Raw genomic sequence first — 15,721 nt, forward strand, 5'->3', positions numbered from 1 at the left:
AACGGCAGGACACCTGCACCCCGATGTTTCTAGCGGCAATGTCCCCAATAGCCAAAGTGTGGAAGGAGCCTCGGTGCCCATCGAAAGATGAATGGATAAAGAAGATGTGGTCTATGTATACAATGGAATATTACTCAGCCATTAGAAACGACAAATACCCACCATTTGCTTCAACGTGGAGGGACCTCAAGGGTATTGTGCTGAGTGAAATAAGTCCATCGGAGAAGGACAGACATTATAATGGTCTCATTCATTTGGGGAATATAAAATTTAGTGAAAGGGAATAAAGGGAGAGAAAATGAGTGAAAATATCGCTGAGGGTGACAAAACATGAGAGACACCTAACTCTGGCAAATGAACAAGGTGTAGTGTAAGGGGAGGTGGGTGGGGGGTTGGGGTGACTGGGTGATAGGCACTGAGCGGGGCACTTGGGATGAGCACTGGGTGTTATGCTAAATGTTGGCAAATTGAACTCCAATAAAAATCGGAGAAGGACAAACATTATATGGTCTCATTCATTTGGGGAATATAAATAATAGTGAAAGGGAATGGAAGGGAAGGGAGAAGAAATGGGTAGGAAATATCAGAAAGGGAGACAGAACGTGAAGACTCCTAACTCTGGGAAATGAACTAGGGGTGGTGGAAGGGGAGGAGGGCAGGGGATGGGGGTGAATGGGTGATGGGCACTGAGGGGGGCACTTGATGGGATGAGCACTGGGTGTTATTCTGTATGTTGGTAAATTGAACACCAATAAAAAATAAATTTATCATATAAAAAGAAAGTTAAAAAAAAAGATAAGAAATTGTCGCATATTTTCCAAGTGCTAAGAGGAAAAAACCTAGGATATTTTTGGCAGGTTTATAATTCAGAACTGAAAGAAAGATAAAGAGTTTCCCACACAAAACTTAAAGAAGTTCATCACCACTAAATAGGTCTTATAAGAGATGTTAAAAGGACTTCTTTAATCAGAAAAGGCCAGGGTACCTGGAAGGCTGTCAGTGAAGAGTCTCCCAGGACCCTGGGATCAAGCTCTGCAAGGGACTCCCTGTTCCCTGCTCAGAGAGGAGCCTGCTTCTCCCTCTCCCTTGCCCCTCCCTCCCCTTCACTTGTGTTCTCACTCACTCTGCTCTCAAAGAAAGAAAGAAAGAAAGACCATAACTAGAAATAAGAAAATAATGAGACAGTTTTATCGTAAAAACAAACATACAGTAAAGGTAATAGACCAATCATTTTTATAAAGCCAGTATGAGGGTTACAAGACAAAAGGAATAATATCAATTATATCTACAGTAACTAGTTAAGGGATACACAAAATACAAAGGTGTAAACTATGACATCAAATTTATAAAACAAGGAGGGGCAAGATGGCAGAAGAGTAGGGTCCCCAAATCACCTGTCTCCACCAAATTACCTAGAAAACCTTCAAATTATCCTGAAAATCTATGAATTCGGCCTGAGAATTAAAGAGAGAACACCTGGAATCCTACAGTGAGAAGAGTTCGCGCTTCTATCAAGGTAGGAAGATGGGAAAAAAGAAATAAAGAAACAAAGGCCTCCAAGGGGGAGGGGCCCCGCGAGGAGCTGGGCTGAGGCCGGGGCGAGTGTCCCCAGGACAGGAGAGCCCCGTCCCGGGGAAGCAGGAGCTGCACCGACCTTCCCGGGCAGAAAGGGGCTCCAGGGAGTTGGAGCAGGACCCAGAAGGGCGAGGATGCCCTCGGGCTCCCTGGGACAGTAACAGAGCAACTGCGCGCCCAGGAGAGTGCGCCGAGCTCCCTAAGGGCTGCAGCGCGCACGGCGGGACCCTGGCGGACCCGGAGCAGCTCGGAGGGGCTTGGGCAGAGGAAGAGGCTCCGTGCGGAGGGGGCTGCGCGATTCCAGGAGCAGCTGGGGGGGTGGGGGGAGGCTCGGGCGGCGGCTCCGCGGAGGGGGTTGCGCGGCCCGGAGCGCGAATCCAACAGCTCAGGCCGGGAGCACAGGGCGCCGGGACACAGCCCAGGATCCGGCCTCCCCCGGAACAGGCAGAGGCCAGGAGGGCCCAGGACAGCAAGGACGCTCCTGCCCCAGCTGAGCAGATCAGCGGCCCCGCCCCGGAGCCTCCAGGCCCTGCAGACGGAGAGCTCCGGAGTTCCTGCGGGGGCTGATTCTAGGTTTCCAGAGCTGGCCCCGCCACTAGGGCTGTTGCTCCTGGGGCCTCACGGGGTAAACAACCCCCACTGAGCCCTGCACCAGGCAGGGGCACAGCAGCTCCCCCAACTGCTAACACCTGAAAATCATCACAGCAGGCCCCTCCCCCAGAAGACCAGCTAGACTGACTGACAACTTCCAGGGGAAGTCAAGGGACTTAAAGTACACAGAATCAGAAGATACTCCCCCGTGGTTCTTTTTTTTGTTTGTTTTTTTTGCTTTTTGATTTGTTTCCTTCCCCCACCCCCCTTTTTTCTCCTTTCTTTCTTTTTCTTTCTCTTTTTCTTCTTTTTTTTTCGTTTTTTTTGTTCCTTTTTTTCTCTTTCTCTTTTCTTTCCTTCTTTCTCTCCTCTCTTTGACTCCTTTTCCCAATACAACTTGCTTTTGGCCACTCTGCACTGAGAAAAATGACTAGAAGAAAAACCTCACCTCAAAAGAAAGAATCAGAAGCAGTCCTCTCTCCCACAGAGTTACAAAATCTGGATTACAATTCAATGTCAGAAAGCCAATTCAGAAGCACTATTATACAGCTACTGGTGGCTCTAGAAAAAAGCATAAAGGACTCAAGAGACTTCATGACTGCAGAATTTAGAGCTAATCAGGCAGAAATTAAAAATCAATTGAATGAGATGCAATCCAAACTAGAAGTCCTAACAACGAGGGTTAACGAGGTGGAAGAACGAGTGAGTGACATAGAAGACAAGTTGATAGCAAAGAGGGAAACTGAGGAAAAAAGAGACAAACAATTAAAAGACCATGAAGATAGATTAAGGGAAATAAACGACAGCTTGAGGAAGAAAAACCTACGTTTAATTGGTGTTCCTGAGGGTGCCGAAAGGGACAGAGGGCCAGAATATGTATTTGAACAAATTCTAGCTGAAAACTTTCCTAATCTGGGAAGGGAAACAGGCATTCAGATCCAGGAAATAGAGAGATCCCCCCCTAAAATCAATAAAAACCGTTCAACACCTCGACATTTAATAGTGAAGCTTGCAAATTCCAAAGATAAAGAGAAGATCCTTAAAGCAGCAAGAGACAAGAAATCCCTGACTTTTATGGGGAGGAGTATTAGGGTAACAGCAGACCTCTCCAGAGACCTGCCAGGCCAGAAAGGGCTGGCAGGATATATTCAGGGTCCTAAATGAGAAGAACTTGCAACCAAGAATACTTTATCCAGCAAGGCTCTCATTCAAAATGGAAGGAGAGATAAAGAGCTTCCAAGACAGGCAGCAACTAAAAGAATATGTGACCTCCAAACCAGCTCTGCAAGAAATTTTAAGGGGGACTCTTAAAATTCCCCTTTAAGAAGAAGTTCAGTGGAACATTCCACAAAAACAAGGACTGAATAGTTATCATGATGACACTAAATTCATATCTCTCAATAGTAACTCTGAATGTGAACGGGCTTAATGACCCCATCAAAAGGCGCAGGGTTTCAGACTGGATAAAAAAGCAGGACCCATCGATTTGCTGTCTACAAGAGACTCATTTTAGACAGAAGGACACCTACAGCCTGAAAATAAAAGGTTGGAGAACCATTTAACATTCGAATGGTCCCCAAAAGAAAGCAGGGGTAGCCATCCTTATATCAGATAAACTAAAATTTACCCCAAAGACTGTAGTGAGAGATGAAGAGGGACACTATATCATACTTAAAGGATCTATTCAACAAGAGGACTTAACAATCCTCAATATATATGCCCCGAATGTGGGAGCTGCCAAATATATAAATCAATTATTAACCAAAGTGAAGAAATACTTAGATAATAATACACTTATACTTGGTGACTTCAATCTAGCTCTTTCTATACTCGATAGGTCTGCTAAGCACAACATCTCCAAAGAAACGAGAGCTTTAAATGATACACTGGACCACATGAATTTCACAGATATCTACAGAACTTTACATCCAAACTCAACTGAATACACATTCTTCTCAAGTGCACATGGAAATTTCTCCAGAATAGACCACATATTGGGCCACAAATCGGGTCTGAACCGATACCAAAAGATTGGGATCTTCCCCTGCATATTCTCAGACCATAATGCCTTGAAATTAGAACTAAATCACAACAAGAAGTTTGGAAGGGCCTCAAACACGTGGAGGTTAAGGACCATCCTGCTAAAAGATGAAAGGGTCAACCAGGAAATTAAGGGAGAATTTAAAAGATTGATGGAAACTAATGAGAATGAAGATACAACCATCCAAAATCTTTGGGATGCAGCAAAAGCAGTCCTAAGGGGGAAATACATCGCAATACAAGCATCCATTCAAAAACTGGAAAGACCTCAAATACAAAAGCTAACCTTACACATAAAGGAGGTAGAGAAAAAACAGCAAATAGATCCTACACCCAAAAGAAGAAGGGAGTTAATAAAGATTCGAGCAGAACTCAACGAAATCAAGACCAGAAGAACTGTGGAACAGATCAACAAAACCAGGAGTTCGTTCTTTGAAAGAATTAACAAGATAGATAAACCATTAGCCAGCCTTATTAAAAAGAAGAGAGAGAAGACTCAAATTAATAAAATCATGAATGAGAAAGGAGAGATCACTACCAACACCAAGGAAATACAAACGATTTTAAAAACATATTATGAACAGCTATACGCCAATAAATTAGGCAATCTAGGAGAAATGGATGCATTCCTGGAAAGCCACAAACTACCAAAACTGGAACAGGAAGAAACAGAAAACCTTAACAGGCCAATAACCAGGGAGGAAATTGAAGCAGTCATCAAAAACCTCCCAAGACACAAGAGTCCAGGGCCAGACGGCTTCCCAGGGGAATTTTATCAAACGTTTAAAGAAGAAACCACACCTATTCTCCTAAAGCTGTTTGGAAAGATAGAAAGAGATGGAGTACTTCCAAATTCGTTCTACGAGGCCAGCATCACCTTAATTCCAAAACCAGACAAAGACCCCACCAAAAAGGAGAATTACAGACCAATACCCTGATGAACATGGATGCAAAAATTCTCAACAAGATACTGGCCAATAGGATCCAAGAGTACATTAAGAAAATTATTCACCATGACCAAGTAGGATTTATCCCTGGGACACAAGGCTGGTTCAACACCCGTAAAACAATCAATGTGATTCATCATATCAGCAAGAGAAAAACCAAGAACCATATGATCCTCTCATTAGATGCAGAGAAAGCATTTGACAAATACAGCATCCATTCCTGATCAAAACTCTTCAGAGTGTAGGGATAGAGGGAATATTCCTTGACATCTTAAAAGCCATCTATGAAAAGCCCACAGCAAATATCATTCTCAATGGGGAAGCACTGGGAGCCTTTCCCCTAAGATCAGGAACAAGACAGGGATGTCCATTCTCACCACTGCTATTCAACATAGTACTGGAAGTCCAGGCCTCAGCAATCAGACAACAAAAAGACATTAAAAGCATTCAAATTGGCAAAGAAGAAGTCAAACTCTCCCTCTTCGCCGATGACATGATACTCTACATAGCAAACCCAAGATTGCTAGAACTCATACAGCAATTTGGTAGCGTGGCAGGATACAAAATCAATGCCCAGAAATCAGTGGCATTTCTATACACTAACTATATAACTAATGAGACTGAAGAAAGAGAAATTAAGGAGTCAATCCCATTTACAATTGCACCCAAAAGCATAAGATACCTAGGAATAAACCTAATCAAAATGTAAAGGATCTATACCCTCAAAACTATAGAACACTTCTGAAAGAAACTGAGGAAGACACAAAGAGATGGAAAAATACTCCATGCTCATGGATTGGCAGAATTAATATTGTGAAAATGTCAATGTTACCCAGGGCAATATCCACGTTTAATGCAATCCCTATCAAAATACCATGGACTTTCTTCAGAGAGTTAGAACAAACTATTTTAAGATTTGTGTGGAATCAGAAAAGACCCCGAACAGCCAGGGGAATTTTAAAAAAGATAACCATATCTGGGGGCATCACAATGCCAGATTTCAGGTTGTACTACAAAGCTGTGGTCATCAAGACAGTGTGGTACTGGCACAAAAACAGACGCATAGTTCAGTGGAACAGAATAGAGAACCCAGAAGTGGACCCTGAACTTTATGGTCAACTAATATTCGATAAAGGAGGAAAGACTATCCATTGGAAGAAAGACAGTCTCTTCAATAAATGGTGCTGGGAAAATTGGACATCCACATGCAGAAGAATGAAACTAGACCACTCTCTTTCACCATACACAAAGATAAACTCAAAATGGATGAAAGATCTAAATGTGAGACAAGATTCCATCAAAATCCTAGAGGAGAACACAGGCAACACCCTTTTTGAACTCGGCCACAGTAACTTCTTGCAAGATACATCCACGAAGGCAAAAGAAACAAAAGCAAAAATGAACTATTGGGACTTCATCAAGATAAGAAGCTTTTGCACAGCAAAGGATACAGTCAACAAAACTAAAAGACAACCTACAGAATGGGAGAAGATATTTGCAAATGACATATCATATAAAGGGCTAGTTTCCAAGATCTATAAAGAACTTATTAAACTCAACACCAAAGAAACAAACAATCCAATCATGAAATGGGCAAAAGACATGAACAGAAATCTCACAGAGGAAGACATAGACATGGCCAACATGCACATGAGAAAATGCTCTGCATCACTTGCCATCAGGGAAATAGAAATCAAAACCACAATGAGATACAACCTCACACCAGTGATAATGGGGCAAATTAACAAGGCAGGAAACAACAAATGTTGGAAGGATGCGGAGAACAGGGAAACCTCTTACACTGTTGGTGGGAATGTGAAGTGGTGCAGCCACTCTGGAAAACTGTGTGGAGGTTCCTCAAAGAGTTAAAAATAGACCTGCCCTACGACCCAGCAATTGCACTGTTGGGGATTTACCCCAAAGATACAAATGCAATGAAATGCCGGGACACCTGCACCCCGATGTTTATAGCAGCAATGGCCACGATAGCCAAACCGTGGAAGGAGCCTCGGTGTCCAACGAAAGATGAATGGATAAAGAAGATGTGGTTTACGTATACAATGGAATATTACTCAGCTATTGGAAATGACAAATACCCACCATTTGCTTCAACGTGGATGGAACTGGAGGGTATTATGCTGAGTGAAATAAGTCAGTCGGAGAAGGACAAACATTATATGTTCTCATTCATTTGGGGAATATAAATAATAGTGAAAGGGAATATAAGGGAAGGGAGAAGAAATGTGTGGGAAATATCAGAAAGGGAGACAGAACGTAAAGACTGCTAACTCTGGGAAACGAACTAGGGGTGGTAGAAGGGGAGGAGGGCGGGGGGTGGGAGTGAATGGGTGACGGGCACTGGGGGTTATTCTGTATGATAGTAAATTGAACACCAATAAAAAATAAATTTAAAAAAATTTATAAAACAAGGCAGGGTGTAAAAATGCAGTGTTTCTAAAATCTGTTTGAACTGAAGTAACCATCAACTTAAAAGAGATTGCTATACATACACAGGATGTTATATATGAACTTCATGGTAATCACAAAGCAAATATTTATAACGGATACACAAAAGGAAGAAAAGCATCCAAACATAATACTAAAAGTCATCGAATCAGAAGAGAATAGAGCAAGAAAACAAGGAAGTCAAATGAAAGAACAAGACTAAGGCTTCATTTAACATGAGTCTATGCTACATTTTTCTACATTAATAAAACCATGAGGGATCCCTGGGTGGCGCAGCGGTTTGCGCCTGCCTTTGGCCCAGGGCGCGATCCTGGAGACCCGGGATCGAATCCCACATCAGGCTCCCGGTGCATGGAGCCTGCTTCTCCCTCTGCCTATGTCTCTGCCTCTCTCTCTCTCTCTCTGTGACTATCATAAATAAATAAAAATTAAAAAAAAAAAACTTAATAAAACCATGAATATACTATCAAAATCATAAGCCTATGTGCATTGATTGAAATGGGTATTTTAACAACAATGATACTCAATGGAAATGGGTTGTTATTAAAGGCTCCCTATCACTGCCATCTTAGTCATCAATCATTCAAGTGATGGCATCAAGGTAAATATATGTGAATTTCATTTGAAATATCCAATTATTTGTGGGGTGCCTGGGTGGCTCAGTCAGTTAAGTGTCAGAATCTTGATTTTGGCCCAGGTCATGATCTTAGTGTCATGAGATCCGGCTCCACTTTGAGCATGGAGCCTGCCTAAGAGTCTCTCTTCTCTGTTTCCCATTGCCCTTTACCACCTGCTTGCTTTCCTTCATTTTCTCTCTCTCTCTCTCTCAAAAAAAAAAAAAAAGAAAAAAATCAAATATTTCTTTGACTTATTTAGAAAATCTCTACAGTTGCTCAGCAAGCCATTTTATAAAAATTGAAATAGAAGTAATATAAGTTAAAAAAGGTGTTATAAGAAAGCAATTAGGGATGTGCTCTCATGTAAGAAAATGCCAAAACTTACAACATTTTTTAAACTGTTTTATTTATTCATTCATAAAAAGTACAGAGAGAGAAGCACAGACATAGGCAGAGGAAGAAGCAGGCTCCCTATGGGGATCCTGTTGCGTGACTCAATCCCAGGACCCCTTGGATCATGACCTGAGCCAAAGGCAGATACATGCTAAACCACTCAGTCATACGGGTGCCCCCAAAACATAGAACTATCAATTTAGTGTTACAAGTTTATTTAATTCATAAAAAGGACTTACCGTGGAATCGTTAAAATAATAAATATCCCTACATGGTTAAGTGTTTGGATTCTAATCGTTCACTTATGCATAGGGGTGGAAAATTGGGTTACAGCAAACTTTATTTTATTTTATTTTTTTTTACAGCAAACTTTAAACATATTATAAACTATTGCTAATCAGAGAATAAGTCAAAGCATCTAAGTGTATTTTGGGTTAGTAGGTAATAATATTTACTTTCCAAAATCCAATTTAACATAGCTTTTCAAGGAAATGGGTCTGTTTGGGGGTGCCTTGGGAACTCAGTTGGTTAAGCATCCAACTCTTGATTCCAGCTCAGATCATCATCTCGGAGTCATGGGATCAAGCCCTGAGTCAGGCTCCACACTCAGTGGGGAGCCTGCTTGAGATTCTCCCCCTCCCTCTACCTCTCTCCCCACTCGTGGGCACACTCTCTTCTCTCTCAGATACATAAAATCTTTAAAAAATAAGAAGATAAAATGTGTCAGTTTAGTTGTATTTATTGAATAAAGTTAATAATAGGTATCTCTTGACAATAAGAGCTCCAGGAGCTTAAAAAAAATACCATAAAATTTCTGTCCCATTTCCTTATTAGCACAAACCAGTATAACTTTTACTTAATGAGTATTATTCAGTTAACTCAGAATTTCACCAAATTAAAAACAAAAATTTTATTGGAAATCTGAAACTCAAGAAAAGAAAGATAATATAACTAACCTTGATCAAGTGAGTTTGAATGCTGCTAACTGAAGTCTGCGGCCTTGAGGTAGGAATCATTACATTTTCTCTTGGAGTAACATTTCTATCCAGCAGTAAACTACTAGTCAAATTTCCAACATAAGGCCCTTCCAAGACTGGTCCTATAGTAAGAGTGCTGTGGAAAGGTCTGTTCTGCTGTCTCTCCACCAGATATTTGGTAGTGATATCTGCCAGCCTCTCATTAGTCCTGTGAAGATTACACAACACAAGTGCTTAGTATTTTATTTCTACCCAAATCATTCCTGCATGACCTGCATTTTTTTAAGTTTCCATAATAGCAAACAGAATGTGCCAGTAAACAGTGTTTTAACACTGAAAATGTGACAGAGCAGAGCTACTATATATATTTATAGGTTTAAAATTATTCCAAAGGAGTATATATGATTCCAGGGATAACTAACAAGAAATTCAAATTAGGGGAGGGAAAGAAATGGCTGACAGTGATGTACATGGATTGACAGGTAATACTTGCTACCTTCTGGAATGGCTGTAATTAAAAGATTCTGGAGAATGCCATTACACATATTTGTATTTAGTAAACCAGTTCAGAACATAAAAATAAACCATCCCTCAAAGACATTTTCAAGGATGTGCTTTCACCACTCTTGTACATTTTACTCATTGCTTCAGAGAAATTGAGGGTTTCGCACTGAGGAATACCTCAGACCAACAACGTCTAGGGGCCAGGTAGATGGCAGAGCAGTGATCAGAAGGACCGAAACAGCTCCAGAGGCAATTAGCTGATAACACACTTACCAAGGCCCTGGAAGTAGAATCTGCCCTTTTTGTCTTCCACACACCCCCTCATGCCCACCATGATGCTATTTTTAACCACGTTGGGATTTATACTGCCTTTCACCCCAGTGTGAATCTTTCTCTGTTTCACATGTATACTTTTATATAAAGTAGAAAACCTACAAAGGTTTCCCCCACCCTCAGGCTCTCTAGTAATAATACCAAAGACACAATCAAGAAAGTTAATTTACCAACCTGCCAGGATGTATAGTATTGGCACCTGATCTTTTGGGTTAAAGGTGTAATCTTCCAAAAATGAACTCATTAATATTTCTATTTAGGGTAATTCTGACAAAAAATTTTATAGTAATATGCTGTCTAAATACCCACTATTTGCTTCGACGTGGATGGAACTGGAGGGGAGGGTATTATGCTGAGTGAAATAAATCAATCGGAAAAGGACAAATATTATATGGTCTCATTCATTTAGGGAATATAAAAATTAGTGAAAGGGAATAAAGGGAAAGGAGAGAAAATGAGTGAAAATATCAGTGACGGTGACAAAACACGAGACACACCTAACTCTGGGAAACAAGGGATGGTGGAAAGGGAGGTGAGCAGGGGGTTGGGGTGACTGGGTGATGGGTACTGAGGGGGACACTTGGACGGGATGAGCACTGGTTGTTATGTCATATGTTGGCAAATTGTTATGCAACATGTTGGCAAATTGAACTCAAAACAAAACAAAACAAAACAAAACAAAACAAAAAACCTTTTAAGTAGGGTTGTAAAGATGCAGGTATGTGAATCTGCTCTTTCCACTATAAATTTTATGAAGTTTAAATATAGACACGTATTCCCAATGAAAATTTAGTGTTCTAATTGGAAATATACCATAATTGTAAAATACATGCTGGATTTTTAAGACTTCGAATGAAAAAAATATGAAATATCTCAGTAATAATTTTATATTGATCACAAGTTGAAAGGATATTTTTTGACGTATTGTGTTAAATAAAATATATCAACTTTAAAAAAATAATATGCTGTCTAAATTATAAAGTTTTAAACAATTAGTTTGTAAAGACAACAAGATAGAGTAACTGAAAATATTAACGGGAAAAAGTAAAATCATATACCCCCCCCCCACACACACACACACACAGAAAGAGGAGAGAGGCAAACTATCCTGGATGAACATAAAATGGTAAGTTTATTTACAAACGTTATTTTCCAAAATTATACTATCCAGTTGGCTTTCACTTCCTACTAATCTCATGAACCCATCTCCATAAAAATTATGCTTTAGAGGCAAATCAATAAGCTAAATCTATTTTCATTGATTCTGTTTTAACTTACTTGTTCAGTTTTTTTGTCAATGACATTCGCATTTCTGATTCTTCTAGGTAGAGTTGCCTGTACTTTTCCAATTCTATTTTAAGTTCCTGAGAATTTCTTATTTGGGATTGAAGTTCAGATTCCAGCTCTTTAATTCTGAGTGCCACTTGACTTCTTATTGAAGCATCATGACTTGCTCTTAACTGCTCTAAGTTTTCTTGAGATGCTGCTTGTCTCTAAAGCAAATTAAAAGCACAGTTTTAAAACAGCTAAAACTTGAGTAATTATAGTATATTTCTTTCCTTCAGTTGGGACTCAATGATTCAGAGAGCAATTTTAAATGTGTAAAAAAAGCTGAAGTGTAAAATATTTATCACCAATGTCACCTGAATTGAATCTGAATGATAAAAATAAAGTTTAATCATTCTTATATTAGTACTCATGCAATCTGATACTTCAAAGAACAAGAGAATCAATTAAAAATTTTAAAAAGTGCATAATACAACTTGAGAATAACCTGTTTCTTGATTTCTGCTCAGAGCATGTTCTCAGTCAGAGGTCCTGAGGCCAAGCCCTGAGTCGCACCCAGTATGGAGTCTACCCAGGATTCATTCTGTCTCTCTGTCTCTCCCCCTCTGCCAATCCCCCTGCTCATGTTCAATAAATAAATAAGGAAATAAATAAATAAATGAAATCTTCAAAAAGGAAGAATAACCTAGGAACGGAACATGGAGCCCAATGCAGGGCTTGATTTCACAAACCTGAGACCAAGACCTGAGCTGAGATCAAGAGTCTGCTGCTTAACCAACTGAGCCACCCAGATACTCCATGGTAAAAGTTTTAGTTTTTTAAATTTATTTATTTTTAAAGATTTTATTTTATTTATTCATGAAAGCCAGAGAGAGAGAGAGGGGCAGAGACACGGGCTGAGAAGGAGGCTCCACCCTGGGAGCCCGATGTGGGACTCGATCCTGGGACTCTAGGATCACGCACTGGATCAAATGCAGGTGCTAAAACCACTGGGCCACCCAGGAATCTCCATGGTAAAAGTTTTATTTTATTTTACTTTTTTCCCCATGGTAAAAGTTTTAAATCACAATTTTTTCTTTTCCTCTTAATAGTCTTGTTTCAGGGGATCCCTGGGTGGCTCAGCGGTTTACCACCTGCCTGCGGCCCAGGGTGTGATCCTGGCATGGAGCCTGCTTCTCCCTCTGCCTGTGTCTCTGCTTCTCTCTTCCTCTCTCTGTGTATCTCCTGAACACATAAATAATTTCTCAAAAAATAGTCTTGTTTCACACATACTGGTCATAAATCATTCTGAAAGATCAATTTAGTGAGAATAATGATGAAAACTGAAATCTTTACAGGGAGGAACGAATGCCTCCAGAAATATACCAAACAGATTGCTGTAAAGGAAGCAGAGGAAACCTACACAATGCATATAACCAAAGTGTAATTTGTAATGAAATAAATGAAAGCGTATCACAGATCAATAAACTAACCTGTAAAAATAGATTGACTTCTTTTAATCTTTCTTCTACAATCAATCTTACTCTCTGGTCAATCTCCCATTTATAATACTTTTCTACTTGAATGCCTTGTACCACATTGACTTCTGCATGACTTCTGAGGTTTACTACTTTTTCTTCCAAGTTCTTTTTAATCTGTTTTAGTTTTTCACATTCCCTCTCTGTTGCTTTCATAGATAATAACTCCTGTTGAAGAACTTGATTTTTTGCATCCAGGTCTATACATCTTGAAGATTCAGTTTCCAATCTTGCTCTAAGATCACCAATCTGCATGAATAGAACAATACAGTTTGGAAATGGAATGAAATTAGTTTAACTCAAAACTATAACCAACATTTTAAAAAACATTTTATGTTTAAGTCTCTGTACTGAACCGTAGGCTCGAATTCATAACGTTAAGATCAAGAGTCATATGCTCTACTGACTGAGTCAGCCAGGTGCTCCCATTTTAAAATAAATTCATTTGCAATAAAATATAATCTATAGTGTAGTAGAGTCTTAGAATGTGGAACCCTGAAGCATTTAGAAAATTAAGAACAAAGTTAAAACCACTAGGAGTTACTAAAAAAGATCTCTGCTATCATTGTCTTTGCCACACAACATTTGTACTTCATTTTATGCTTTTATTTTTCTATGACTGCTTCAGATCTTTCCTCCATAAAATAACTGTAAGTCACCTCTTAGTATAAAGTCTCTTATATAGGCAAATTGAATTCAAATAAAATTTTAAAAAAGAAAAGAAAGTCTCTGGCCCCTTCCCCCATCCTAACACACCATAATTTTTAAAAATTATTTATTCATGAGACACATAGAGAGAGGCAGAGATATAGGCAGAGGGACAAGCTCCACAGGGAGCCCGATGAAGGACTCGATCCCAAGGCCCTAGGATCATGCCCTGAACCAAAGACAGATACACAAACCACTGAGCCACTCGAGTGTCCCAATGAATACTCCCATTAATTTTTAAAAAGTTTTAGTAATATCATATTGACTTATGTAGGTCTGAACCAATAAATGCTTCCTAAGAGAAGACTTTGAAAATAAGACTCTAATTATTGAATCTATAAATACTGATTCTAAGCCACAAGCCTTTTTCTGAATTACAAATGACTTACATTAATTTGAATTGCATTCCCAGGAGAAATGATTCTCAGGATTAAGAAACCACACCTCTCAGTATAAAAATTTAGTGAGATGAAACATATACTTTCGGACAAAAAAAAAACCACCTAATTGAATAGTATTATCTTATAATCCTCTGTTACTCCCACAAAACAAGGGAACATACTAAGCACCAAAAACCACCACTGAAAAACCTGACAGGGTTTCAGTGATTCTGAGTTGGGAAGAACTTCTTTCTTCTGGATATGATTGATAAGACAGGGTAAGTGGATGTGGTGGTTTTATAAATTTTTTGACACTTCTCCCATGATAATCCCACCCCTTAAAATGTGCTGACCTTAGTAATTGGTTTCCAGTGAATAGAATTCGGCAGAACTGCTGTGTGATTTTTTTAAGGTTAGGTTAAAAAATGTGATATAGCTTCCATTGACATTCTTCTTCTAGGGAAACTAACCCTTAGAATCTAGCTGCTGTGGGAAGCCCAGACCACCTGGTGTGTCTTCATGTAGACATTTCAGCTGAGACTGACCCAGCTAACGTCCTTGCTAAAAGCCAGCCTCAACAGCTAAACATTTGCATGAACATGATTTTAGATGATTCTAGTCCCCAGCTTCCAGTCATCTCAGCTGACACCAAATGAAGAAGAAATGAGTTGGCCTTACTCGGCTTTGCCTAAACTAAATACTTGTGAACCAAATAAATGCTGTTTTGAGCAACTAGGTTTTCAGGTGGTTTATGATGCCGCAATAAATAACTGGCACAGAAACTGATATTAAACATGGGGTGCTGACATTAAAATATTTAAACCTGAACCTCCTTTGAACCGAGAGGTAGGTAGAAACTGAAAGGATGTAGGGAAGAGTAAGAATGAAAACCAAAAGGGCTTCCAACAGACTGTTAATGGAAACCTGATGGCCCTTGAAGAGGCTGACAGTAAAGGTTCCAGGCAAGTGAAGAAAATGACACTAGAGGAAAAGGAACTCGTGCCACAAACCACTTGAAAGTAAAACGGGACACAAAAGATAAACTAAACAAGGTCTATGCAGTATGAAAGACCCAGACAAACTGGGTGCAAATATTTTCTCCACATTTATAGCCTTTCCATATGCTGAAATGTCAAATAATGCTAAAATAAAGAAATGCATCCTGGGTCAAGAGCAAATCCAGGAAAACATGGCCTATGGATGAAGCCAAGATTATAAAACCTTTTGTTAAGACCTCAGAAGGATTTCAGGTATGCCTCAAATTTCTTTAAGGATCTTAAGAGTATGAGCTTCACAGGAGAGCCCAGTTGAAAAGTTTATCTCAAAAAGATCCGGGAGACTGGCTTTTCTACTGACATAAAATCAATCCATTGATTCTCACAGAAA

General features: G+C 39.7%; 1 protein-coding gene across 1 annotated transcript in view; it reads right to left on the minus strand.

The window, feature by feature from the left end:
• Window positions 1-15,721, minus strand: part of LOC119878351 (ankyrin repeat domain-containing protein 26-like) — a 125,847-nt gene that overhangs the window by 13,702 nt on the left and 96,424 nt on the right. The window contains exons 26-28 of the mRNA XM_038588969.1: window positions 13,203-13,496; window positions 11,722-11,936; window positions 9,586-9,814 (exon numbers count right to left, since the gene is read on the minus strand). Coding sequence (XP_038444897.1) covers window positions 9,586-9,814; window positions 11,722-11,936; window positions 13,203-13,496 — 738 coding nt within the window. The remainder of the gene's footprint in view (window positions 1-9,585; window positions 9,815-11,721; window positions 11,937-13,202; window positions 13,497-15,721) is intronic.

Source organism: Canis lupus, unplaced genomic scaffold (assembly GCF_011100685.1).
Source record: "Canis lupus familiaris isolate Mischka breed German Shepherd unplaced genomic scaffold, alternate assembly UU_Cfam_GSD_1.0 chrUn_S1538H1724, whole genome shotgun sequence".
Lineage (NCBI taxonomy): Eukaryota > Metazoa > Chordata > Mammalia > Carnivora > Canidae > Canis > Canis lupus.